The sequence below is a fragment of the Artibeus jamaicensis genome, unplaced genomic scaffold, assembly GCF_021234435.1.
Source record: "Artibeus jamaicensis isolate MK-2021 breed Jamaican fruit bat unplaced genomic scaffold, CSHL_Jam_final contig_2886, whole genome shotgun sequence".
Classification (NCBI taxonomy): Eukaryota; Metazoa; Chordata; class Mammalia; order Chiroptera; family Phyllostomidae; genus Artibeus; species Artibeus jamaicensis.
In genome coordinates, this window is record NW_026521648.1 from 28057 (window position 1) to 55847 (window position 27791).

At 38.3% G+C, this 27791-nt stretch overlaps 1 protein-coding gene and 1 pseudogene across 1 annotated transcript in view; both read left to right on the forward strand.

Moving 5' to 3' along the window:
- Nucleotides 1-27277, forward strand: part of LOC128627005 (neuronal cell adhesion molecule) — a gene marked incomplete at its 5' end in the record, with an annotated part of 52390 nt that extends 25113 nt beyond the window's left edge. Inside the window, 5 exons of the mRNA XM_053662808.1 lie at nt 1096-1221; nt 2352-2504; nt 8316-8447; nt 9026-9104; nt 25384-27277. Of these exons, the coding sequence (XP_053518783.1) occupies nt 1096-1221; nt 2352-2504; nt 8316-8447; nt 9026-9104; nt 25384-25621 (728 nt within the window). The remainder of the gene's footprint in view (nt 1-1095; nt 1222-2351; nt 2505-8315; nt 8448-9025; nt 9105-25383) is intronic.
- On the forward strand, nt 16989-17526 carry LOC128627006 (alpha-ketoglutarate dehydrogenase component 4-like; annotated as a pseudogene).
- Nucleotides 27278-27791: the final 514 nt, after the last annotated feature.

Consider the following 27791-nt stretch of genomic DNA (forward strand, 5'->3'; position numbering starts at 1 on the left):
TATCTAAAAAAATGCTATTTTACCACATTTTAGATTTAGTAGAGGTCTTTCACTTCTAAATTATATAACATCATTTGAAATTGAATTTTGGAGTCTGATAAATCTTCTGATTGATTTACTATCCTAGGATGTTTCCTCTGGGACAATAAATTGATCTACCAGTGTTAACTACCCAAGTTAATGTATCTGTAAATATGTAATTTTAGTTTAGGCAGTTGCAGTAGGCTGATATAATTGTCAGCCTCCAATGGACAAATAACATCTTTTAATAACTATAGGTGTCATTTTTATTCAGTAGCAAGAGTATTTTGTCATATAATCTCCATAATTTGGTGTTTTATGAAGCTACTTAGGTTGCACCATGATTTTTTCAGAACATGCTATATAATGAGCACTTTTAAAATTGTCCTGCTCCCTGGGATGTGTCAAGTAAAATAGTTCTTTTATTTCTTCTTTCTTAACTTCTGACAGAAGCATATTTGACAGTTCTTTTGGGAGCTTTCCTTCCAACGTACCCTTGCCATCCAACGTTCTCCGAAGCAGGTGTTTTCACCTGGACTCCCTGAACTCCCCAGAGGCAGATTCTTAAAGAAGTTTCTGACTCAAAACAAGTCCAAAGCCAACATTCTAAGGAGATCCTTTCCCACCCCAACACAGATTATTTGAAGACCCACAGTGAGATGATAAGTAGAATTGAAAGGTGGCCACCTAGTGTCGGGTTTTACTTTGCATTCTGTGGCCTCTGCCCCCCGGATTGCTCAGCAGTCCCAGACCTGGCTACGTCAGTGAGTGAAGACTGTGACATTTCCTGGGACTGTGTCTGATGGACCACAGTTCACATTATGCAGGACCCATATAACAGAAGTCATAAACTGTAATATTGTGCATCATTATTTCTGGTTATTGATTTGTTTCCTAATGGTGTAGTTTAATAAATGAAAACTGTCCAGAATGATACTGATGTATGAGTGAACCCTAAATTTTAGCAGTAAATTGTAACTCAATTTTATTTGCACAATTTCAGAGTACTTATTTTATATTTGTGTGTGGTGTTACAATTTGATTGTTTCTTTTCTTTTTCTATTATATATTTATTTCAAGCAGTAAATCCCAGGATCAACAAACTTACTGTCACAGCTGCTGAGACCTATGCCAATATCAGTTGGGAGTATGAGGGACAAGAGCATGTCAACTTTTATGTTGAATATGGTGTAGTTGGCAGTAAGAAACAACTTCATTGCCTGGTTTTTAATTTGGGGGATACATTTAAAGAGATTTAAAACATTTTTAAGGATTTACTATGGATCATCTTGAAAAATAACTTAATCTAATTAAATGAATCAAATTTATCTAAAAAAATTATAGTGAACTCTGAACCTGTATATGTTATATGTACCAAACAATCTTTTTTTGTTCCTGTTGCTAAAAAGAAGAAACATAGTAAGTTCCATTGCATATGTTATTTTCATATCATGGCACTTAACCACAACATGTAAATAGGAGTAACAATGAATAATTGCGTTTGTAAGTACCATAGGAAAGAAAAAAGGTTTATTAAAATTGGACCTTGAAGTAACACATCAAACTGACTTAGTCATTTTGCCATTGCAACCCAAGAGAAGTTTATCAGAAACTGCAGAAAATTACCACTTTTATTTTGATGTTACATGTGTTCCAGAACCAGGCTCCCTACTTGCACCCTGGCCACCTCCACCAGGATGTGGGGCAGCTCCCTTTCTCAGCAGTTCACGGAGAACCAGTGCCCCCCCTGAATGCAGTGTGCTCTGCACATAAGCTGGGTGGCCAAGGAACAATCGTAAGAAAATGTCGACCATAGTCCAACTTCTGTGTAGGCCTTGTCCAGGCAAATAAATATCTTTAGATATAACATTCCTTTAGGAAAACCAATATGGGGGAAAGATTGAATCTGTAACTTGGATAAATTTCAAGGCATTTAAGTTTACTAAAATTTATGAATCTTAAGAACAGTTCTTACCATAGTTCATTTAAACTAATGTATAACACTTCTCTTCATACACATTAATAGAAAAACTCAATATTTTTATAAATAAAAGTGCATATGAAAAAGCTTCCTTTGTATTAAAAAGAAAACTTAATACATGGTAATATATGCAATGAAGCAATCTGCATATCCAGTCAGTTTTTCTTTCAGGATATTTTTATATAGTTCTGTATATTAATTAATTTATTTGACTTGACCTAAAATGACATACCTAAGTATCCTAGATTTTGTCTTTAGCTTATAAAGATTTTTTCCTTTCTTGAAGCATTAAATGACTTCCAGTCCCTTAAAATATTATAATTTCTTGTTTTTTGCAAAATTTCCATAGGCAAAGAAGAATGCAGGAAAGAAATTATAAATGGTTCTCGGAGCTTCTTTGGGTTAAAGGGTCTAATGCCGGGAACAGCATACAAAGTTCGAGTTGGTGCTGAGGGGGACTCTGGTTTTGTGAGTTCAGAGGATATGTTTGAGACAGGCCCAGGTGAGGTGCACACCACGCCAGTTCTGGCTCATGCTCACAGGTCAAGCCATCAAGCAGTGCAGCTGGAGATGGGGACTAGTGATGCTGTTATGGACAGGGCGAGGAATGGCTTTCTGTGGGTCCGGCTGGGCTGGGAGGTGGGTTTTTGATTGTCTTTTGCTCTTTATATCAAATGAATTATAGAATGGAGCAAATCATTTTCTAATCCCATTATTACCCCAAAATTACAAAAACAGCTAAATATGATCCCTTTATTCATTTTTAAGTCATTTTTATTTCTTATTATAGTTGACATACATTATTATATTAGTTTCAGGTATACATCCCAGAGATTAGACATTACATAACTTACTAAATTATTATCCTGTTAAATAAATCTTGCACCCATGTGACTCCATACACAGTTTTACAATAAAGGACAGCATTAAACTGTACTTTACATCTCCTTGACTATTCTGTAACAACCAATTTGTACTTTACCTTTTTCACCCCTCTCCCAATCCCCTGCCATATGCAACCATCAAATTAACTTCCATTAGTTAGGTAATTTAGTTGTTCACGTCATGTACGTGTATTAACTTTCCCTCAAAGTTAGAATGGAATTTTTGAAACACTTTTGTAACTGAAATAACTCATTGATAAAGTCACAATTTTTCACCTCAAAATGGACTATAACCCAGCAGAACCCTGTAGGTTGGTTATATAACTGATGTAAATATTGTTACATTTGTATAGAACAAGAAATTGTTCAAGTCATGTATTTCATTATTATCATAGCATGTTTGATTGCCCGAATATTGTTTTAGTTATTTGAACATTATCAAAACACATAAGTAATAAAATCTCTAAAATAAAGAAAAATGTTCATATAAGAGTCAGGAATATTCATATTTACTCACAAGACAGGAAGCAGTCTCTTTTTAACTGAATTTAAAGAGGGCTGTGGGGTACATGTTTGCTTTGTGATTCATGCATCCACATTATGTGCAGTCATTTCATGTGTTCTTGAGGAAATGTTGCACTTCTACAGAACCTATAGGCAAAAAAACATTTTATCTTTCATTACCCAAGCATTATGATTTTAAAGTCGTTGCTTATAACTTAATATACAATCAAGAGTGACTTCTAAAGAAGAAGAAACCAAAGATAATACTAGTTTACTAAACTATATCTTTAAGTATTTGTGAGCTAAAATAATGTTAAAGCAAATTTTCTTCTGTTCTCTTGTATTTTCATATCTATTTGTGTACAATTCTAGGAAAATACCTCATTAAACTTAAAAGAAGAATATCAGTTGACAGTATTACTAGGTGTTTGTTATTATCAATAACTATTAATTTCAAAATGCTAAAAGCTCAAGTAGATATTCTGTCCATGCATAGCTAGAACACTAGTAAAAATGACAACACTAGCATTTCATCAGCTCTGGTCTATAGCAGGAGAATGGCTTTCATGGCTTTTCTCATTCAGTCCTTACAACAATCCTATGAAGCAGGCAGTGTTATTACCCACATACACATCACATCAACGGTCTGCCTATCACCCAGCTAGAATGTGGGAGAGCTGGGCTTAGAGGCTCAGCCTTCTAACACCTCAGGAGAGGCTCTCACCGCAACCCCCGTACAGGGTCACAGAGGCCACATTCGAGGGGAACAGGTGGTCTCAGAAATAACCACTTAGCCTTTCCAGATCTTACAAACTCACAGTCCAGTGCACAGCCAGCTTGCACATCTAGCTCGAATTAGATTCCACCCTTAAAATCAAGGGGTGGCAGTTTTTGTCCTTTTATAGGACAGAAGGCAAAGCCTTCAGAAAAAAGTTTTTCTTCAGTGTTGCAATATCTACAAATACAGCTGCAGCTGGTAGTTCAAGGTGAGCCACTCTGATGGGTGGGCCATTCTTGTGTGCCAGCAATGGAGAAATAGGATGAGGCTGCAACCAGTTATTGTTGCCTTTTAATTATAAATGTAACTATTAAAAGAAACAAATGTTGATTAAAGCCTAGTGACCTTAGTGTGACTATTACCCCTAGGAGCAAATACGTGCCGTTAATCTAACTCCCTTGTTCTCCCGCTTTCATTGCTCTGTCCTGTAGGGCTACTGGGTGAACCTCAGTGTGAAAGCACGTCTTCCACTGCCCTTGCCTCTCCTCTCCTCCATGCCAGGTTCTGAGACTGCATGTCAGTGCTGGGCACGGAAACATACTGGTGGGGCTGATTTTGTAACTCTGCATTAATGAGCACCTTCTCTGAGTTCTTCTAATTTCAGCAATGAAGAATCAACTTTCATCAATGCTTGTTTCATCAATCTTCTTAACATGACACCGTCTCTGCCTTTCATAATCTGCATTCTTAAGATTTATTTCTTAATTTTTCCTATGGCACAAGCTGAGCACTGCATCAAACACAGTTGTGGGGAGTGTCCTAACGCTGTGCCTCTTACCCGCACCCCTGTTAGGAGCCCCCCCCTTCCTGTTCCCCACCTCTCTCAGCTTTGCTGTCTCTTCTCTCATATCACAAAAGATTCAAAGCAGATTTGTATTCACTGAGGCCTGTCAGCTGCCTCCAAACTTTAGCCAAGGTAATTTTTCCCTTTCTATACATTTCTAACTACTTTAATGGAATAGGACATATTTTTATTTATAATGGATTCTCTATAGCCATTCATATTACTGTCTCTTCCATGTTTATTTTATTTTCTAAGTACTCTGAGATTTTCCCTCAGAGGCCTACTACCCCGGAGCACACATTATGTGCAAGAAAAGAAGCAATGCCATAGCAGAAGGCTGTGGTTAAAACCAACTTCTTAGAAACAAAGCAAATTTCATTCCTCTGGCTTATTTTCTTTTTTCATATTCTTAATATTTGTCTATTTGTTTAATTTATGACTATGGATTATTCAAGTAATACATGATATAACTTTATTATAAACTTTTTAGGTAAATTAAAAATCCTCTTTCTCTATTCTGCCCAATCCTACTAATAACCCACCCATTAAAAACTGGATTCAAACCCTGGCTGGTGTGGCTCAGTGGACTGAGCACCAAACTGCAAACCAAAAGTTTGCTGTTTTGATTCTCACTCAGGGCACCTGTCTGAGTTGCAGGCCAGAGGCAACCACACATTGATATTTCTCTTTCTCTCCCTCCCTTCCCCTCTCCCCTCTCTCTAAAATAGATAAACTCTTTTAAAAAATAAATTTTAAAAAACAGATTCAATAAGAAACAATGCACAGGCTTCATTCTGCATGAATGTGTGTGTATGTGAGGCATAATGGTGGTCACAACCTGAGTTTGTAGAATCATCTGTAGTTAAGATTTTAGAGTGTCCTGGGAAGGCTTGAAGCCTTTTATAGTCATTGTGGGCTTTAGATCCCTTCTTATATGGATAGGAAGTCAACAGCAGTTATTTTAACTTGCATAATTTTTGTTTTTTCAACTTCTAGTGTACTTGTGCATGTATGTGTGTATGAGTATGTACACACATGTGCTGTTAACATTGTGACTGCCTAAACTCAAATAATGCAGTAGTGAAATATTTGGCACTTTTTCTTTAGGTATAGAGGCAAATTCAAGTTCAATTTGGATGTTTCTTTATGAACTGTCTAAGAAATATTTCCACTTGTTACGTAGTTGCATAGTAGCAAGCTGCCAGCGGGCAGTTCAGCATAGACAGTCACCATCTTTATAAGACAATGTTTGTGCTAGTTTTTTAGTATCTTATTGCATTTTCCCCTTATCAGTACATTTAATTAGAGGGAAAATTTTTAATGTAGATACCATTTGTGACAAGGCTGTAAAAAGCATTAAGCATACCAAAAACTCTCTAACTTTAACCAAATGCTCAACAGAATTACACCAGTTGGGTTTTGGTTCAGTTTTGAAGAAACACAGAAAAACCATGTAAGAAGTGAGCGAAATATATTGCCGAAGAGTGTGTCATGATGGACGTTTAAAATACTTTTACCTGTCTCGAAATAGAAAGTCCCTACAATGTTTTATTCTTACATGTAAAGACTCCTGCAGATTTGATGTCTGGACATGTTTTCAGGAATACGTTATGACAGCAGGGTGTAATGGCTACTACCATGTACCCGTGTACCCTGGAGTTGGGAGACATGGGTCAAATTCCAACCATTGGGCGAATTCTTTACCCTCTCCGAGCATGGATTTATTCCTCATGCTTACCTCAAAGGATTGTTGTGAAGATTAAATGAGGTTTTTTCTCCCAGCACACTGATTTGCAGATAGTAAGATTTCAAAATATAAGCTCTCATTATAACTGTCTTGATCTTCATAATCATCATCATCATCATCATCATCATGATTATGGTACCTGTGTGGAAGGGGAGCATTGTCCATAGTAGTGCTTCAGTTGTATCAAGTTACAATACAACTCAAAACCCCTCTAACCAGTGAGGCAAAAGGGGCTATTAGGGAAGGGCACTGGCATTTGATTTGTATTCCAGATAATGCATTTTCATTTCTCATTTTATTTCTTTAACACACATCTACACATTTTTACATTCCTATTCACACTTGAGTTTAAGCATTTCATTTTTTCTCGTATTTCGTATGGAGAAAAAAAAGCAATGAAGTGCCATTTTTGCACATATATCAGAACCTGAGACACATGTAGCTATGCTTATACCTGTATCCAGAGATCTCGTACACCTAACCCGACAACATTAAGGGTATTCAGAAGAATTTCAATCAAATTAAAAGCATGACAGAGGCATGGTATGAATCAATAGGAAACCCTTTATGTTAATTATCACGATTACAGTGAAAAGAGAAAAATAAAGACCTTTAAAAAAAGCTTTATACCAACTTATTTGAACAAATCCTCATGGGCATGTCTGAATAGCCATTGATGCTGCACTTTGTCCCATTTGACTAGCACTTTTGAAAGCACTAGAAATGCTGATTATTCTATGTTGTTCTTGGGAGATTTGCAAACTGCTGCTGGTTGAAAAGGAGATTTTACATGTATTGACTCAAACAGAATAGATGAAAACTTAAAGAATATGTATACATGTGAATGAGTATTTTCTCTCTAAACTAGTCACTTACTCTAATAATGATGCCACTGATCAAGACATGTTTCAAAGTCTTTTCAATGGAGAATAAGCAATATTGATCTTTTGAGGGTAATTTGGATTTTTCAGAAATTTGTAGAAGTCATTCAGAACCAACTTTTACAAATAAGATGAATAACAAGGAAGATGAATAACAAATCTAATATTTGGGGTGAAAAATGAGATATAAAATAATAAGGCGAGTTGTCTTTTATAGATAGGTTTCTTATGTGGAAAGTTTTCTTTTTTAATAGATTTCCACAACATTTTGAAAAATGGCAGCATCATTGCAATGATGTGTTAGCCTCTAAAGTGGTTTCTTTGAAGGAAAAATACTCCATTAGATGTATACGTTCTGTTCTATTTAAACTTCAGTCTTATATTCTTACTATTGTACTTAATGAACAATTTATCGCATAAACAGTAAATTTGTTCATTGGTTTGGGACTATGTTCCCACTGAGAATGCATAGTTAAAGTAACTGTGAACATGTTGTTCGGCAGGGTTTGTTGGCATCTGATGGTATTAGCATTCAGATTTCTCCATACATTGTTTTAATTAACATTTGTCAAAGTTAAGTATTTATATAATACCTGGTTGATAACGGACAGATTCCAATTTGTGGCCACACATAAAATATATAAAAGTATATTACTATGGCACTTTTTATACAAGAGACAGCAGTTCCCATCTCTGTTAGCCCATTCCCCCTGACACCCTTCACTTGTTTTCCAGCAATGGCAAGCCGGCAGGTGGACATTGCAACTCAAGGCTGGTTCATTGGTCTAATGTGTGCTGTTGCTCTCCTTATCTTAATTTTGTTGATTGTTTGCTTCATCAGAAGAAACAAGGGTGGTAAATATCCAGGTAAGAAATAAAAATTAAAATTGCCTTATAATGCTGCATAATGATCCATTGAAGTAATAAGAAACCATGAAGGTACATCATGGAGATTGCAATAAGTGTATCTTCCCAGAGCCATAAATTTAGACTCTATTCAAACAATTTTTTGTCTTTTTTTATCTAATGGGAACCTAAACATTGTCAAGGATCAGAAGGCATTTGGGGGGAGTAAATGAATCTGTTCTTTGAAGATATTAGTGATTCTGCTTCCTTAGGCTGCACTTAAGCCATAGGTGCACCTACAACCAACAGACAGTGAGGGGGAAGGTACCTGAAGTCTTCCAGAGGAAATAATGCATGAACTGGGTCTTGATACCCACCATGATGTTTAACACTACTTGCCTACAGGGTTAATGTTATACAGCGCACAAGTCTGTGTAAAAGTATTTTCTACCACTGCATATTTCAGAGCGCACTCTTTAAAACTTTGAATAAGGAAACTCGGAATTAATAGATGAGAATGTATCGGGGGAAATGGGGATAACTGTATTTGAACACCAATAAACAATTTTTTTAAAAGAATGTCATTTTGAAATTTTTAGTTAAAGAAAAGGAAGATGCCCATGCTGACCCTGAAATCCAGCCTATGAAGGAAGACGATGGCACTTTTGGAGAATACAGGTGAGCCTCTGCTGCGGCTCCATCCACACCTTCCCGGCCCCACAGGGGCGCTGCACTCCGCCTCCCTGCACTCGGCTCGGGCCAGGGACAGGCTCTCCCTGGCATTTTGCATTTTCCTCAAATGTTAGTTTATAAACACTTCCCTCACAGTTAAAATAGTCTCTCACTTCTCATTAAAGAACAAATTTCCATTTTAGTCATTAAGTTGAGAGGCAGAGTATCTTCCACTCTGAAACATCATACAGAGGCCTTGTTGTATATAGATCCACCTAGCAAAACTAGGAAGTTGCAATAAGAGTTAAATCTACAATAAAGACCCTACAAACCTTCATTGTAGCAAAAACGACACCTGTCATGTTCTAAACAGCTCTTTTAAAAACCAGTGTTACTTGCCCTGGCTGGTGTGGCTCAGGTGGTTGGAGAATTTTCCCATAACAGAAAGGCTGTGGGTCTATCCCTAGTCAGGGTGCCCATGAAAAGGCAAGCAGTTGATCTCTCTCTCCACCGCCCCCACCCCTGACCCCCAACCCCCACCCCCAACCCCTCACCCCTGCCACTTCCTCTATTTCTAAAAGCAATGAAAAAAAAAGTCCTTAGGTGGGGACAAAAAAATAAAAGTAAAAAAGCAAATTTAAAAACCAGTGTTACTGTTTTTAATCTTGGATTTGAAACTTGTTTTTCCAAAACAAATGTATAATTCTCCCCACCAATCATAAAATGGTGACTAGTATGATTTAGAGGCTGTTAATTATTAAGAAATATCACAGCTCTGGAGGCAGCATGATAACTCACAGTACTTTGATAAGACAATCTTCACTTGGCTCCATCATTAAGGACAAATTTTAACATAAGCTCTGTGTAAAATAATTTAAAAATAAAGGAAGGAAGATAGGAAGAAACTTTAAACAAAGGTATTCTTGCCTAAGGGTTATAAGCCTTTCTAAAGAAAGATAAGTGATTACTTTAAATATGTTTTAAATATATATATATTAACTCATGTAAAAGATTGGGATTTTGGTGTGCCAGAAGAATATGTCTATTTATAAAATACCTTTACACCTTGCTTTTTCCTTTTATAAGCCTCTTGATTACATAAAATATAATCTTATAAATAGACACCGAACCCACTTTAGGCTTTTTTTTTTTTTTGGCCAGAAGAAAAGGCTTTTAGGTGAAATAAAATATTTCACTATTGTGATTTCCAGGTGACATTTATAGATATTTGTATTTCTTTCTACCTGTCTCTAAAGCTCATTTTTAGTACTTTCATGTCAGTATTCTGAGGGGAGAAATAATGCCAAAGATAAGAGATAATTGAATTGATTGGGGAAAAAACATGCTTTTGACAGGATTGGTCTTGATACCAGTTTTCATGCAGGTACCAGTGTTCTGCGTTTGTGTCTCAGCACCTGAACTTGCATATGTCAAACTCTTCAACAGAGATGACCATGACTTCTAAAACTTCTCAGAATTTCTATATCTCATGATATGGAGAAATGTCTAGTGCGGGTTGTCTTGACTTCAGATGTTGACTCTAGGGCCCAACGTCATCCCCCCCAAAGTCCACACAGAAGCTCTCATAGCACATTAGAGAGCCTGCTGACAGGCACCCACCAGGGCAGCCGCATCCTAAACTGGACCAGTTGAAATCATTGCTGATTTAATTCCCTCTTCTACGTGTTTCTCCTGTAAAACAGGGGAGCTGATAATGACTAGAGTGCTTGCTGCTAAAATTCTACACAGGATATGCAAACACTTGCTTTTATATATTGTGTTGAAGCTAAATCTTTCATATAGCCTGAAAAACTACGCATTTGCATGAATTGAAAATAAACCATTTCACTTCATACATTCTTCGCATGGTGATGGATTTCTGTTCAACCTTATCTTGCTTAAATGAACCTGGGACTGTATTGTTCATCTTGTGCCTATCAAATGTCAACTTGCTACTATAGGGATGTGAAACCATAATCTGCTGTACTGTGACTTTCTCAGGATAACTATGCTGCTGGCTCTGTTAAAACTAGACTGAAATGAAGGTTGGATGAATGTGAACTAGCTAGGAATCAAGAGACTGTTAGTTTTACTGTCAACTCAGCCATTAACCTTGGTTTCTACAAATTAAGTACAAGTACTTAATTTGTCTAACTCTCTATTTTTCATATATAAAATGATACAGTTGTTTAAGATTTAGATCTCTGAAGGTTTCTAGTTCTATGATTTCTATGCTTCTCTATGGGCTATTTCCTAAGAACTTTTAATATGATTTTGGATTCCAAGAGCAGTGCATAGCAAGTATTTGGTCTGGCCTCAATATCACTGAGCTTACATTTATATGGTCATATTTCTTTGTCTTGGTGTTAATTCATATGTGACATGTTTGTGAAGTGTTTTCCTTTTTAAGTATATTTTATTTATTATGCTATTGCAGTTGTCCCAATTTTTTTCTCCCCTTTCTCCCCCTCCTCCCTGCAACCCCCACCCTCCAGCATTCCCCAACCCTTAGTTCATGTCCATGGGCCATAAGTATAAGTTGTTTGGATTCCACATTTCTTATACTATTCTAACCTCCCCTTGTCTATTTTGTACCTGCCATTTATGTTTCTTGTTCCCTGTACCTTTCCTCTTCCCCGTCTCAGCTGATAACCCTGCATGTGATCTCCATTTCTGTGATTCTGTTCCTGTTCTAGTTGTTTGCTTAGTTCATTTTTGGTTTTGGTTTGGTTTTTCTTTAAGTTTGGTTGTTGATGGTTGTGAGTTTGTTGTCATTTTACTGTTCATAGTTTTGATCTTCTTTTTCTTAGAATAGTCCCTTTAACATTTCATTAAATGTTAATATAATAAAGGCTTGACGATGATGAACTCCTTTAACTTGACCTTATCTGGGAAGCACTTTATCTGCCCTTCCATTCTAAATGATAGCTTTGCAGGCCAGAGTCATCTTAGATGTAGGTCCTTGCCTTTCTTGACTTGGAATACTTCTTTCCAGCCCCTTCTTGCCTGTAAGGTTTCTTTTGAGAAATCAGCTGAGAGTCTTATGGGAACTCCTCTGTAGGTAACTGTCTCCTTTTCTCTTGTTCCTTTTAAGATTCTCTCCTTATCTTTAATCTTGGGGAACTTAATTATGATGTGCCTTGATGTGAGCTTCCTTGGGTCCAACTTCTTTGGGACGCTCTGAGCTTCCTGGACTTCCTGGAAGTCTGTTTCCTTTGCCAAATTAGGGAAGTTCTCCTTCATTATGTTTTCAATTTCTTGCTCTTCCTTTTCTCCTTCTGACACCCCTATAATTCAGACGTTGGAACGTTTAAAGATGACCTGGAGGTTCCTAAGCCTCTCCTCATTTTTTTTGAATTCTTGTTTCTTCATTCTTTTCTGTTTGGTTGTTTCTTTCTTCCTTCTAATTCACTCCATTGATTTGAGTCCCAGTTTCCTTTCCATTTCTATTGGTTTCCTGTGCATTTTCCTTCATTTCCCTTAGTGTAGCTTTCATTTGTTCATCTAATTTGAGACCAAAATCAACCAGTTCTGTGAGCATCCTGATCACCAATGTTTTTGAACTGTGCATCTGATAGGTTGGCTATCTCCTGGTCACTTAAAATTATTGGCTCTGGGGCTTTGATTTGTTCTTCCATTTGAGCCATAATTTTTTGGTCTGTTCGTGCCTGTTACGTATGAGGGGCAGAGCCTTAGATGTTCACCAGAATGGGGCAACCCACAACGCTGGGTTGTGACTCTGTATGTGGGGGTGGGGCCAGAGAGGAAACATTGGCACTTGCTCCACGCTTTCTCAGATTTTGGTCCCCTCTGCTGCTTCCCACAAGCACATTGGGCCCTTCTGGTGCTGGTTCCCTGGTGTGTGGGCTTGTGTACATTCTAAGACCCTGTGGGTCTCTCCCAAAATTTCTCCTATGAGGCTGGGAGTCTCTCCTGGCACCTTCCCAATCAGTGCTTTTAGGCTTTATTTTCCATTGCTGGTGCCCTGGGTTGCGCCGTCTGTCTTGCTTCCTGTGTTTGCCTGGTTTATCTGCACAAGAATGTGTGACCACGGTCAGCTAATGGCCTTGCATGCCTCACTGGGTCTGCTCGTTTCCTCCCTGACCCAGGGTCTGCCAGCCCACCCCTGCACACCCGTGGCCTGCCAACCGCCACCTTTTCCTGACCGGAACCCTCTCCACCGCACCGACTCCACCCCTCTTACCAGTCTGGGACTTCTATACAGTTCAATTTTCTGTCTGTTCTGGTTGTGTTTTTGTTTCTAAATCTTTGTTGTCCTTAATTTTGGTTGTGCAAGGAGGCACAGTGTTTCTACCTATGCCTCCATCTTGGCCAGAAGTCTGATTACCAGTGTTTTTAACTCTGCATCTGATAGGTTGGTTATCTCTTTGTTATGTAGTTGTAGTTTTACTGGAGCTTTGATCTGTTCTTTCATTTGGGTCATTTTTTGGTCTCGGTCACCTGTTACATAATAAGGGATAGAGCCTTAGGTGTTCACCAGGGCAGTGCAACCCAGGTCGCCGTTCTGTGGCTCTGTATGTGTGTGTGAGGGGGTTCCGGGAGGAAATAATGGTGCTTGCTCAGGTCTCTGCTGGCTTTCAGTCACTGCTTCCTCTACCCACAAAAAAATTGGGCCCTTCTGGTGCTAATTCCAGGTGGGTGGGTCTGTGTATGTTCTAGGACCCTGTGGGTCTAACAGACTCTCCTGTGAGGCTGGGAGTTTTTCTCGCTGCCACCTCAACCCCCACAGTCATTTTCAGTCAGAGGTTTTGAGGCTTTATTTCCCTGTGCTGGAACCCTAGATTGTGTGGTCTGTCTCAACTCTCCAGTTGTTCCTCCTGGTTTATCCACACACAGATGTGGGACCACCTGCTCCACCAGCTGCCACCTCACCCTGTCTGCCAGCTGCCACCTTCCTCGAGTCCTCTCCTCCCAGCTACTCACCTCTGCCCCTCTTACCAGTCTATAGGAATGTTTCCTCTTTAATTTCTTGGTTGTCAGACTTCCATGTAGTTCAATTTTCTGGCAGTTCTTGTTATTTTTTGTCTTTAAATTTGTTGTTGTTTTTTTTGGTTGTCTGGGAAGCAAAGCGTATCTATCTATGCCTCTATCTTAGCTAGAAGTCCTAGGTTAATTTGTTGATAGTTGTGAGTTTGTCGTCATTTTACTGTTCATAGTTTTTGATCTTCTATTTGTTAGATAAGTCCCTTTAACATTTCACATAATAAGGTCTTCACATACTAAGTTCATTATCACCAAGCCCTTATTACGTGAAGTGTTTTCAAATGGCTGTTTTTAACTTATGTCTTGAGTTTCTCAGAAGAGAAAGACATTTCCTTGGGCCTTTTGAATACAAACCCATTGGTTCATGTGTGAAGACAAAAACACTCATCACACATGTATTTACACTGACCACTGATGTGGGAAGTACCGAGGGAAATAAGTTTCTGACAGGTGACTTAAACATGAAACACAACTCAGTGATTATTTTATACTGAGACAGAAAGTTCATAAGGACAATTCCACAAGTGAAAAAATTCCCCAAATACCCAGCCAACCCTTTGTTACAGATGTAGCTTCATTCTATGACTTCCTGACATGACCTCAAAATTTTTCCTTTTGGTTTATTTTCTACTGAACAAAGAACAAAAGACATTAGATGTTGCAATTAATGAAAAATGGTTCCAACTGTTTATTACAGAATATTTTTATTGATACATTTAAGTGTCATTCTCCTCCATAAATCTCCAGGGTGCCTTCTCTGCTTTGCATATAGGGAAGCTTTGAGCTCTATTATTTATTGATTTTTATGCTGTTTTATTATGAAAATAAGTTAATATGCTGATCACACACACATACACACAATTAGGGCAATTGCCTAAGTATAAACTAATTTTCTTTTAATATGCTCATTCTTCAGATTGAGGATGAAACAGTCTCTACATGGTTGTCTCTGAGACTTCAATGGCCAAATTTGGTGTTTTTTTTACAGGCTATAAACTGGTACCCTCACTCCAAAACCCACCCCTAAGCAGTAATCCTCCTCTGCAAGACTGCAGCTTTCTTTGTTTCTTTAATTATACAGACAATAGGATCTGTATACTTACTAGCATATAGAAAAATCAGAGAAACAATGCAACCAGCCATGTATTTTTTATTCTTTTATAATATGTTTTATTGATTATGCAACTCTAGTTGTCCCAATTCCCTCCCCACTCGGTACTCCCCATTCCCTCTGGCAATCCCACCCCCTTAGTTCATGTCTGGGGGTCATGCATAGAAGTTCTTTGGCTACTCCATTTTCTGTACTGTTCTTAGCATCCCCCTGTCTACTCTGTACCAGCCTATTTGTACGTTTAATCCCTGCACCTTTTCACCTATTCTTCTCCTTCCCCCTCTCAACTGATAACACTTCAAATGATCTCCATATTGATGATTCTGTTTCTATTCTGCTTGTTTGCTTAGTTTGTTTTTTAGATTCACTTGTTGACAGTTGTGAATTTATAGCCATTTCGATGTTCATTGTTTTGATCTTCTTTTTCTGAAATAAGTCCCTATAATATTTCATATAATAATGGCTTGGTGATGATGAACTCCTTAAGCTTTACCTTGTCTGGGAAGCACTTTATCTGCCCTTCAATTCTAAATGATACCTTTGCTAGATAGAGTAATCTTGGTTGTAGGCCCTTGCCTTTCATGACTTTGAATACTTCTCACCAGTCCCTTCTGGCCTGCAAAATTTCTTTTTAGAAATGAACTCTCAGTCTCATGGGAACTCCTTTGTAGGAAACTATTCTGTTTTTCTCTTGCTGCTTTTAAGATTTTCTGTTTATCTTTAAACTTTGACTTTTTAATTTGATGTGTCTTGGTGTGTTCCTGTTAGTGTCCATCTTGCTTGGGACTCTCTGTGCTTATTGTAATACACATACAATACACTTATATGTGTATTTCCTTCATTATATTAGACAAGTTTTCTTTCATTATTTTTTTCAAATAAGTTTTCAATTTATTGCTGTTTCTTTTCTATTTCCAGCACCCCTATGATTCAAATATTGGTACATTTGAAGTTGTCCCAGAGGCTCCTTACCCTATCCTCGTTTTTTTCAGATTCTGTTTTCTTCTTGCTGTTCTGAATGGTTTTTTCTTTCTTCCTTATGTTCCAAATTGTTGATTTGATTCATCCACTCCACAGTTGATTCTCTGTAAATTTTTCTTTATTTCACTTAGTGTAACATTCATGTCTGTCTGGGTCTTTTTTATGCTGTTGAAGTATCCAGTGAGTTCTTTGAGCATCCTAATAACCAGTGTTTTGAACTCTCCATCTAATAGATTGCTTATCTCCATTTTGTTTAGTTCTTTTTCTGGAGTTTTCTTTTGTTGTGTCCTTTGGGCCATATTTCTTTGTCTCCTCATTTTGGCAGCCTCCTGCATTTGTTTCTGTGTATTAGGTAGAGCTGCTTTGACTCTCTGTCTTAGTAGCTTGGCCTATTGTAGAAAACCACACCTATGGATTGGATGGAGTGGAGCCTTAGGTAATTGCCAGGGCAGGGCAACCTGTGTGAACTAGGTTGATGGAGTCTCGGATATGGTGTCTCTGTTCTGTGGTTCTGTGTGGCTAAGGGCTCAAAAAGGTGACAGTGGCCACTTCCTGGCCTCTGGAGTTTAGTCTGGAAGGTAGCTTCCCCCTGGTACTCATCCTGATGCCAGACACTTCAGTTTCTCCCCATATGCCACTGATGCTCCAGTGCTGGAAGCCTACAGGGAGTGTGTCTGTATAAGTCCTAAGTCCACTACAGGCCCTTTAAGAGGAGACTCCTGCCCCAGTTGCCCAAGGCTCCAGTGATCACTATGGCTCCCTAGCACTCTGGAAGCTTACCCTTCTCAGGGGTCATGATGGGCAGTAAGATGGTGTCTGCTAGCAGGATCTTTCAGGTAGTCAAGCCACATACTCCATTAATAAGGAGAGGTTTCTTCCTCCTAACAGAAGAAACCCTCCTAAACTCAATGTATCAGAAGTTTTGAGATCAGCAGGACTACCATCTCACTCTTCTTCAATTTCACAACATTCTAAGGGAAGTAAATCCCCAAATCGGCTAATGCATCAGGGTCCACCAGACACTGAAGAGATAATAAAAATATTGCCTTAGCCCTCACTGGTGTAGCTCAGTGGATTGAGCACAGGCCTGTGAACCAAAGGATCACAGTTTGATTCCCCGTCAGGACACATGCCTGGGTTGCAGGCCAGTTCCCAGCAGGGCACACAGGAGAGGCAACCATACATTGATATTTCTCTCCCTCTCTCCTTCCCTTCCCCTCTAAAGATAAATAAAAATCTTTTAAAAAAAACCACACATTGCCTTAGAAATATGAAAGGAAACCTATGTCTCAAGAAAAAATTGAATTTATCCAACATGGAGATCCAGAATAATCACTGACACTGGCTGCTGTTTGTCATCAGGCAAAAGAATAGTCTTTGCAATAAAGGGCTTCCAAAGTGACAAATATGACAAATTGTACATTAAACAGCTTTAATAAATATTCTGTAAACAAAAAGCACTATATAGAAAATTTAGATGGACACATATCTTATAATTTATGTATCTTGGTCAGTTCCTCCACGAGCTTACCTAATTGTTTATATACTTTATACTTATTAAAGTACACATTTTAAAATGTTAGCCTATTAATTTACTCTTGATTATCAAGTATTACCAGTGTTAAACTATTAAAAGCACACAATGTGTAGTAAAGTACCATGGGTTTCTCATAACTTCACCATTCTTGTAATTTCTGTTTAGACATGAATTTATTAGGCAGAATTGCTGCTTTTTAGAACTGATTTTCCTGAAATTAGATGAGGATCAGTGAAATAATGGCTCCATTATTCACTCTTATTCTCTTAATATTTTTTTCATTTCACAAAGGTACTAGAGTATTACTGGCTTAATAAGCACATCCTACTCTGAATGATAAAAATATAGCCAAAGTAAAGCCAGTGACTGTGTGGTATTAAGACTGGGTAGTTAACACAAAAGATTCTTTGTCACCTATTTTTAGAAAAAAAAGTCGGTATAAAATCAGAGATCAAAGTGAATATAGCATAGGTATAAATGTTTGACTAAAAATTGCAATTTCTTATGTTTTCAGGGGTGTTAAGTGCTGTTCTTTGGTTTATTTTGCTGTTTCAATTATAATAATGTATGCAAATCCTGGTCACCATTAATTTTCTCAAACTTAATGTCTGAAAGAATCATAAAATCAACCTAAATATTTACCTCGTTAAGGTAATTTATGAAACTTTAATAGTATCTTCCTAGCCAAGAGTATATATTGTGAAAGTAACATCTCACACAGCTAAATAATTTTCTTCCATACCTTTAAAAAAAAAGGAGACTCCTGAGAATCCCCCAGTTTCTTCCACCACTCCAACCCCCACTGATTTGTATAGCCAGAAGTTATGGGGATTTATCTTCCGGGCAATAGGACCCTTGATTGGGTGGTCTGGTGTGGGGCTGGGATCCCTCACGCACCCAGGGTATCCCTCCTGAATTTTTTCCACCACACATGGGTGCAGAACCACCTGTTCCATGTCTCCATGTCTCCGCCCCTCCACCCCTTGGAGCTGGTCTAGTTGAATGTGACTTCTTTAATTCCTTGGTAGTCAGACTTCCATACAGCTTAATTTTCTGACTGTGCTGGGTGATAGTTGTTTTATAGTTTAGTTGCAATTTTTGCTGTGGTTGTGCAAGGAGGGAAGCCATGTTACCTATGCCTCCAACTTGACCAGAAGTCCTTTTTTGTTCTTCAGAATCATTCAACTAAAAACCAGAACGAACCTGGGTCATAAACCGTATGGCCATTACACTTGAACTCATAGCATAAATGGAGGGTCTTGGCATGGGAATCCTGTCATTCATGTGACCATGGTCCTGCTGCAAGCATTCTAACCCACACTCATAAGTCTTGAATGATAGGAAGATGTGTCACATTTTTTATATTAATTTAGATTTATTCTGCTTAAAAACATAAACAAGTGTGTAAGCATTATAAATAATGACAGACTTTTAGAGTGTGTTTGGAAAGAATGTTTGAGTCATGATTGTCAATGAAACTGCAGTATGGTTTGGCCATGGTGGGGTGGTGACCATAGGAAATGAGGTGAAATGACTACAGATTTATCCAATGTTGCTCAATTTTACTCAGTAAAGGTACATTCAGTGTGTGTAACCCTGAGGTGCTTTTGGGGAAAAAAAATGTGAACTTTCTAAAATACATTCTTAGGGTAAGAGAATGGAAAGAATGCATATACATATCCCAATGCTTTGCCCAATATTCTGAAATTAATGAAGATGGAATGAAAAATTTTAATCCTCACCTGAGAATAGTTTTTCATTGTTTTTAGAGAGACAGGAATGGAGGGAGAGCGCGAGAAGGAGAGAGAAACATCAGGGTGAGAGAGAAACATTGATGTGAGAGGGAAGCATCAACATGAGAGAGAAACAATGATCAGTTGCCTTCTTATATGCACCTTGGCTGCTGATCAAACCCACAAGCTGAGCATGTTCCCTGACCAGGAATCAAACCCATGACCTTTTGGTCTACAGGGTGACACTCTAAACAGCAGAGCCACACAGGCCAGAGCTGACCATTTTTTAATGTTAGAATCCTGCAAAATGTCTAAAATGCTTATTATCTCTTCTACTGTTATTTTACAGTGAATTTGATTATCCAGTATTTATTGAGTGGCTTCTGTATGCCAGGCTATAGAGATATCAAGACCAATAAAATGCTATTCTACTGATTTCTAGTCTAGTGAGGGATGTGGGAAGTAAAAGATCCATCTGAGCATCATGTGAGTTCTATGAAAGGAATAAAAACTATGGTGCCAAAGGAGCAGGAGCAACAAGTCAAAGCCAAGCAGGTAGCAAAGAAGGAGAATGGAGCAATAGTTTCCCCAGAAGAAGTGCTGCAGGAACTGAGTTGTGATATCATAACGGGAACATTTCTTTTCACTGCAGGATAATCTTTTTTCATGGATAAAAGTATCAAAAGTATATTTTGTGGCTATAGTGTACTACTTTATTACTGTTTTGTGACATTTTGAAATTTGTTTAATTTTTGACATTCTAGGTTCAGAATCAACATCTGACCCCTCCTGTCCTTAAAAGTTTTCATAAAAATGTGCATGACTTTTTAAGCTTTGAATACAATGTAGCTAAATAAGTATATGACTTTCAAATCATCTTCTATATCTTTTAAATTGATATCATTTGGGAAACTACCTTTTTATACTTAAACTTGAGAAAGTGTCTTCCCTTGGCACAATGACAAAAGCAGTTTATTTACTATTTCATTATAAAATTCATCTTTGAGTTCAAAAAGGAAAGCACTAACACAGTGCTTCAACACAACCTTGAAACCACTCATTACACCTCAAAAGTTCTGAGTGTGTGTTACACAAAGAATTTCTTAGAAAATAAGTCCCTCTGTGGCGAAGACCCAGAGTGGAGAGAAGAGGTGTCATGGCAGGTGGGTGGGCTCAACTCCCACGCTGGGCACTGTGCTGGTGCCTCATGTGACTGCATCTCACTTACCCAGATTCTAATTATTGAAGTTTGACGTTACATCACACCACTTTTACAAAACTAGACTTGAAAAATCTTGAGCTGCCTTTGAAGAGCTGTTCCTTGAAAGATTCTGTTGGTGGTTAGAGTATCCCCTTCTGACTTTACTTCTTTTCAGCCCAGCCTTGTTGCTGTAGGTCCTCCCTCCTCTGCTAAGCTGGACTGGATGTTTCGAGGAAGCCCCCTCTCACAAGCCCCTGTGATTGTGTGTGGGAAAATCCAAATGAATCTGCAAGAAAAGAGTAGAATTAATAATAGTATTTAATAATGTTGCTTGACAAAAAGTTAATGCAAAGTCCGTTGTGTTTCTATGTACCAGCAAACAGTTGGAAAATAAAATTTTAAATATAATTCTGGTTACGATAGCATAAAAATATGATGTTAGAATAAACCCAACAAAAAGATCTCCTAACTATTACAGGGCTCTGTATTCCATTTCGGTGATCAATTTGTCTCTCTCCATCAGAAATACATTGTCCTAATTAATACTATAGCTTTGAATGAGTCCTCATATCTCATAGGTCAGTCAGGTCCTCCAACTTTGTTATTTTCCCTCAATAATTTTTAGATATTCCTTACCTTTTTAATTTACATTTACATCTTAGAACCAGCCTGCCAAGATCCATATAAAAACTGGTCGGATTTTTATCGGACCTAAATTGAACCTAAAGAGCAAAATGGAAAAGGTGAACCCTACTTGCCATGTTTGAGTCTTCCTGTCCGTGGTGACGGTATATTCCTCCATTTACTTAGCTGTTCTTTAAAACTCTAAATAAAAGTTTCCTTTTCTTCCTGGAGGTCTTACGCATATTTTTCTTGGATTTTTTCTTATATACCTCATATTTTTAAGATATCATAAATGGAATCATTTTTTAAACTTTATTTTCTAATTGTTTGCAAGGACATAAAAATGGACTTTTATTTTAATGTTCACCTATAGATTCCTTTGGATTTTTTACACACATAATCATATCATTTATGAATAATGACAGTTTCCTTTGTTCTTAACATATAGGCCTTCTATTTCTTTCTCTTACCACTTGCATGTTGTGACAAGAACTGGCCATGGCAGGCATCCCTTCTGCTGTTTCTGACGTCAAGCACAGGGCACTCAACACCCACCATCAAGGGCGACATTTGCCCGGGTTCCTTATGGACGCCTTTAATCAGGTGAATGAACATCCCCTCTTCTTCCAGTGTATTGAAGTTTTTATTGTGAATGGGTGTTGAATATTACCTTATTCCATCTTCTAAATCTACTGAGATAATCATAAGATCCTGTTCTTCTCTTCTGGTAAAATGATGAATTATATGAATTGGTATTTTAATGCTAAACCAGACTTGCATTCCTGGAATAAACCCAACCTGGTCCTGAGATATTATCTCTTTAGTAGATTGGTAAATTTTTTATGCTCATGATTTCTTTGGGATTTTCTCATCTATCTTCATAAATGAGATTAGCCTGTAATTTTTGTTTCTCAAAGTGTTCTTGTTAGTTTCAGATATCAGTGTCTCGTTAGACGCATGACAGGATTAAAGGAGTGGTTCTTCTGACCTGTCAGACTCCAACACGTCCAAAACAGAGCTGAGCTACTTGGTCTTCTGCACCAAACGTGCTGCAAGCCAGCAGGGTAACTCTATCCTTCCTGTTTCTCAAACCAAAACTCCTGGTGCTGTCCTTGTCTCTTATTCCCATATAATCCATCAGAAAATCCTGTTTTTTCTACATTCAAAATATGCCCATGCCCTGACCGCTGTGTGCCACCCCAGTGTTCTGCGCTGGCCCAAGTCAGTCAGCTTACCCCCGGTAAGCTGCAATGGGCCCCTGGCCTCCTAGCCCGGAGGACAGCAGACTTTTTCTGCCAAGGGCTTGACAGCAAATGTTTGACTTTACAGCGCACCTGGCCCCTGCTGCAAACCTACACTTCTGCTGTTGGAGTGCAGACGCAGCCACAGATACTATGTAATAAATGGGCTTGACCCAGTTTTGCCATTTACCAACCCTGCCCACTAGGGTAGGCTCTTCTCAACACTGATGACAGTAATCTTTTTAAAATGTAAGATCATGTCCCTCAACCTTGGGCAACCCTCCAGTGGCTTCTCATCTCACTCAGAGTTAAAGACACAACCCTTACAGTGTCTCACAGGGAAGGCCATGATCTAGTCTTGTCTAGCCTTGCCCTGTCTCCTTTCTGGTCCTTGAACTCATCCCCTCATCCCTCCACCTCTCTCTCTCTCTCTCCTTCTCTCTCTCATTCAGTTTCAGCCACACAAGCTCTGCTCTCTTCCTAGAATTTGCTAGGCTTGCCTCCACCTCAGGGGCCTTCTCACTGAGCGTTTTTCCTGCTGGAATCGCTTTCCCTCCAGCTCTCCACCTGGATAACTCAAGTCTTTGATCAGGGTTACTTCTTAACGAGGCCTTCTCTGGATGTCCTATTTAAATGTAAGCCTTTCACAGCCTCCCCTGATACCTTCCTTTCTCTTTACTCAGCTCTTTGTTTCATGGCACTTTTCCTTCTGACATACTGTACAACTAGTTTTTTTTTTAATATGTTGATTGTTTATGTCTGTGTTTTCCCAACTAGAAGCAGCTCAGTGAGCTCAGGGTTTCATTCTATTTTGTTTGCTGTTATATCGCCACTGACGAGGACATTCTCTGTCCTGCAATAGGCACTCAGTAAACATTTATGAGGTAATGGATGGGCACGTGCATGGCAGCATGGAGGGGTCAAAGAAATGCCATAGGCTAGAATTGGAATCCAAGTGACAGAACTCTCCTTACTCAACGCTTCAGTGGAGTTAAGTGCCTCACATGTCATGGGCAATATTTCACTCGGAACCTTCAAGCAAAACCTTGGAGTTAATGTTAAAGATGTACAACTTATTCTTGGAGCAGGTGGGAGAATGGATGCTGTGTCCCATAACGAGCCCCAGGCACAAGCCAGCTCAAGGTTCTGTGATATTTGTCCAGTTGTTCATTAATAGTAGTAATAACAGGGTTTGTTCAGTTTGTGACAAAAACTAGGGTTTTGTTGAAATGACTAGTTTTCAATAGCATATATGAGTACCTTATTAAGCTACTATTATTTTCCAGTCTTAAGATTTTCTTCTTGGAGCCCTGGCTGGTGTAGCTCAGTGGATTGAACACGGGCCTGGGAACCAAACAACCGCAGTTTGATTCCCAGTCAGGGCACTTGCCTGGGTCGCAGGCCAATTCCCAGCAGAGGATGCACGAGAGGCAACCATACATTGATATTTCTCTACCTCTCTCCTTCCCTTCCCCTCTAAAGATAAATAAATAAAATCTTTTTTAAAAAAGATTTTCTTCTTAGTGAAAATTGTAAACATTAGTAGGAATTATTGGCAAAAGAGCCAGAATATTTGTGCATCTTGAAATATTTGTATCTTGGTTAGAAAAAAAGTCACTCTCAGAAGCAAAGGGAGTAATGAAGTCCTGGTGCAAATTGGTGGGTGAAATGTAGCTAATGTGACCTTTTTTTTTCCCTTTACTGTCAGCCTTTTTGTTTTTTACTAATAGTGCTTATGGGTTTTTTATTTTGCCTGTATTTTTGTTTTTTGAAAAAATATTATAATTGCCTTTTTCTTTTTGTTTTCTTAAGCCAAATGCTCCCAGTTAAGGATAGGTCAATGTGCACACCTAGACACATGACTCTGTGAGCAGCCATGCTGAAGCATAATGAGTGCTCTTCTATTTCCAGATGCAGGGCTTAGGGGTTCAACACAGAAATCAGGGAATGTGTGTCAAAAGATTTATTGAACTGCATTCATTAGATTCCCACCTGGTGTGGCCAGGCTGCACAGCGCACTTGGGAGAAGGGGGCAGTGGGGGAGAGATGCGGACAAGAAGCACTTGCTTTTACACTTTTGGAGTCTTTCACACTCTAGAATATGTTGGCCTGCCATCTATAGTGCAAATGGAGTTCTCTAAAGTTACATTGTGTTGCTTTCTAAAATAATAAATGTTTTCCCATTAACTGGAATTCTTACAGAGAAAAAAGTACTGTATTCTACCAGTATAAGGATTTTGCTTTCCTTCTTAGGCTGTTTTCATTTGTTTCTTCTGCATCCTTCTAATGGAATTTATAGGTCTCTTGAAAGGTAAGGCTAACATGTGCAAGTCTGCCCTGCACTCAATAACAAAATTATTTGAAATGCAGGACTTTGCTTCTTCTTCTTGATCAGAAAAAAATCCATATTTCACACTTAACCAAAATCATCTCCATTTCATATCCAAGGAATCAGAGATATTACACAGATTAATATATACTAACTTCTTTACTTGCCATAATCTTTTACACCCTTTTGAATTCAAGATAGTAACAATTGTCATTGTTTTTCAAGTCTTCCTTTTTTAATGCTTGTGATTATTTCTGAATTGTTTCCAAATCAGAAGCCCATATCTGACACTGATGTTGATTGGCATGCACAGTAAGAAGCCATCCACCTGCTGAAGACTTCACAGTTAAACCATTCCTGCTCCTGATTTTCATTCCAGCCACACCCCAGTCACCAGGTTAACCCAGCGATTAGATGTGGTGGCTCCGGACTGCATATGCTTTAACATAACGTGTGTGCATGATCTTTAAGAATGAAACATTTTACCTAAATGCCACTCTTGACAAAAATTTCTTTTTTTCCAGTGATGCAGAAGACCATAAGCCTTTGAAAAAAGGTAGTCGAACACCTTCAGACAGGACTGTGAAAAAAGAAGACAGTGATGACAGCCTAGTGGACTATGGAGAGGGCGTGAACGGCCAGTTCAATGAGGACGGCTCCTTCATTGGACAGTACAGCGGTAAGAAAGAGAAAGAGCCAGCCGAAGGAAACGAAAGCTCAGAGGCACCTTCTCCTGTCAACGCCATGAATTCCTTTGTTTAATCTGCAAGCGTCTTGCCAATATCCCGTTCCTCCAGAAAGGTCCTCTCCAGCACTGTCTGTCAGCCTTCTCATGCTGTGCACACAGAGGCAGGAGGTATAAGTTCTGCTGTTATGTGAATATTATGAGAACAGTTAAAGTAAGAACATGATTCAATCAGATGATTTATTAATGTGAAATGCAGTGCAAAGTGCACACTTTTTCATTCAAAATAGGTATTCTTGACCTTCAAAACTGATAAAAATAGTACATCATCAACAGATCGTGTTATTTCCTCTTCAGGATACAGTTAAGTGTGATGCATGAAAAATGCTGCACAGTTAAAGAACATACCTGTGTATGTGGCTAAAACATGGTTTGATACTTTGTTTATAGTATCCTCAGCTGAAACCCTAAATATGAATTCCGTTTTCATTGTCAAGAGTGTTACTATAGTGTTCTTTAGAACTTCAATGTCTTTGTGGACATTGTTGTAAAATTGGTGACTCTGTGTCTAGCTGTTAGTCTTTTGGGGAGACTGTTAGGAACAGTATGTACAGTATATACTTGCTAAATGAGTTAATCACGACAGTTGCATTTGCTGACGCTTACTGAGACTCTGTTACCTGCTCTTCGCTCCTGTTACTTCGTAGGCTCCTTAATCTTCCAGGTATTACAGTGGTGCAGTGTTCTACTCTTTACATCATCTCGCATTCAGTTGTTTTTAGGCATAAATAATGTGTATTACAATGCATTTTGGCATTTGCGCCATGCTTAAAGAATGAAAAACAAAGCACTCTAATTAAATTTCAAAACTTATTCCAGAAAGCACAGGGCAAGACACATGCAGTGCCTTCAGACAAGAAGCATTCCATAACACACTGCCTTCTGTATCAAAGATACAGTTGACACAGAGTTCTAGGTGACTGTCACTAAGAGTAACGTTTAAAAAGCAGAGATAATGAAAGTGGCAGTGCTGGGAAACAAGGAAATGTGGAAAAGAAATTAATAAGGTAGCTTATTTTAAAAAGTATTGTCCCCATATGTATAAAAAGAGAAACTTTATCACCAACTGGAGTGCATAATGATTTTTTTAGCCTTTTATGGTTTCCACTAAAACATGTCCCATTCAGTAAGAAGGATGTCAATTTGGTAGAAACTTTGTTTTAAAAACAAGTTATTCCAAAACTAAAAGCATACAACAGCACGCCAACAGGAGTACATTCTCTCCAAGTTTCTACCTGTGTGGCCGCTTTTGAAACTCTCTGCAGCATTGAAAGATCTGGATGCAAATCACCATGGACCTTTTCAGAATCTAAAAAGTCTAGTAAGTGCTAACAAGGCCAAGAGTCAAACAGGTTATATCTGCAGTTTCAAAATACGTACACTCTACCATGTTCATAAACAATATCTATTAAGTGGTTTACCTCCAAATATGAAATTCTATAACAACCTATGGTTGAAGGAATGCTCAGTTTCATTTGCCAATAAATTGGTTTCTCATAACTTGCATCAAGTTTAATTTTAAGTAAAGCTTTTTATATGTAGATATTTTGTTGAATTTGTAAATACACTTAAAATGTAGATGCTATATGCTTATAGGTGTCACACACAAATAAACATACAAATAATGTTTATGTTGTACTGTATAAAAAGTTAGCTAATTAATAGAGTGCACGGGACTGGAAAGCATTTAAATACCTTTGGGCTTTATTTTCCCTCTTTGCTGTGAAACTTAAAAAGTAAACTATTCTACACACTGACAGCAAGTTTCTAGATGAACTCTTCCGAGCTTTTCCTGTGGGGCTCAGTAAGCCGAGTCACATGGCATCTTTGATACATGCAGGTGAAACAGAATTTGAAGTAACCGAGGGGAAGATAGCCCTAAATACTTTCACATCTCCGCCTTTGCTCTTTACAGGTCAGCCTTTATTACAGAAATACAAAAAGACAGAACAGGCTTGCCTTGGCATCAGGGAGAACAAAGACAAAAGTTACTTCAAATTTGCCAGTGTTTGGGGGAACCAATCAAAGTGCAGTTTTTACTCATCCATAGCAGTAGATGCTGAATTTACCTGTGCATGAAGGGGTCACCTCTGTAACAGTGCAACATATTTTGTATTAAAATTGAATGTGGTTTTAAAAGTCCCTCTCTCTTTTGTAATATATCATATTCCTCATGGAGTGCAAATG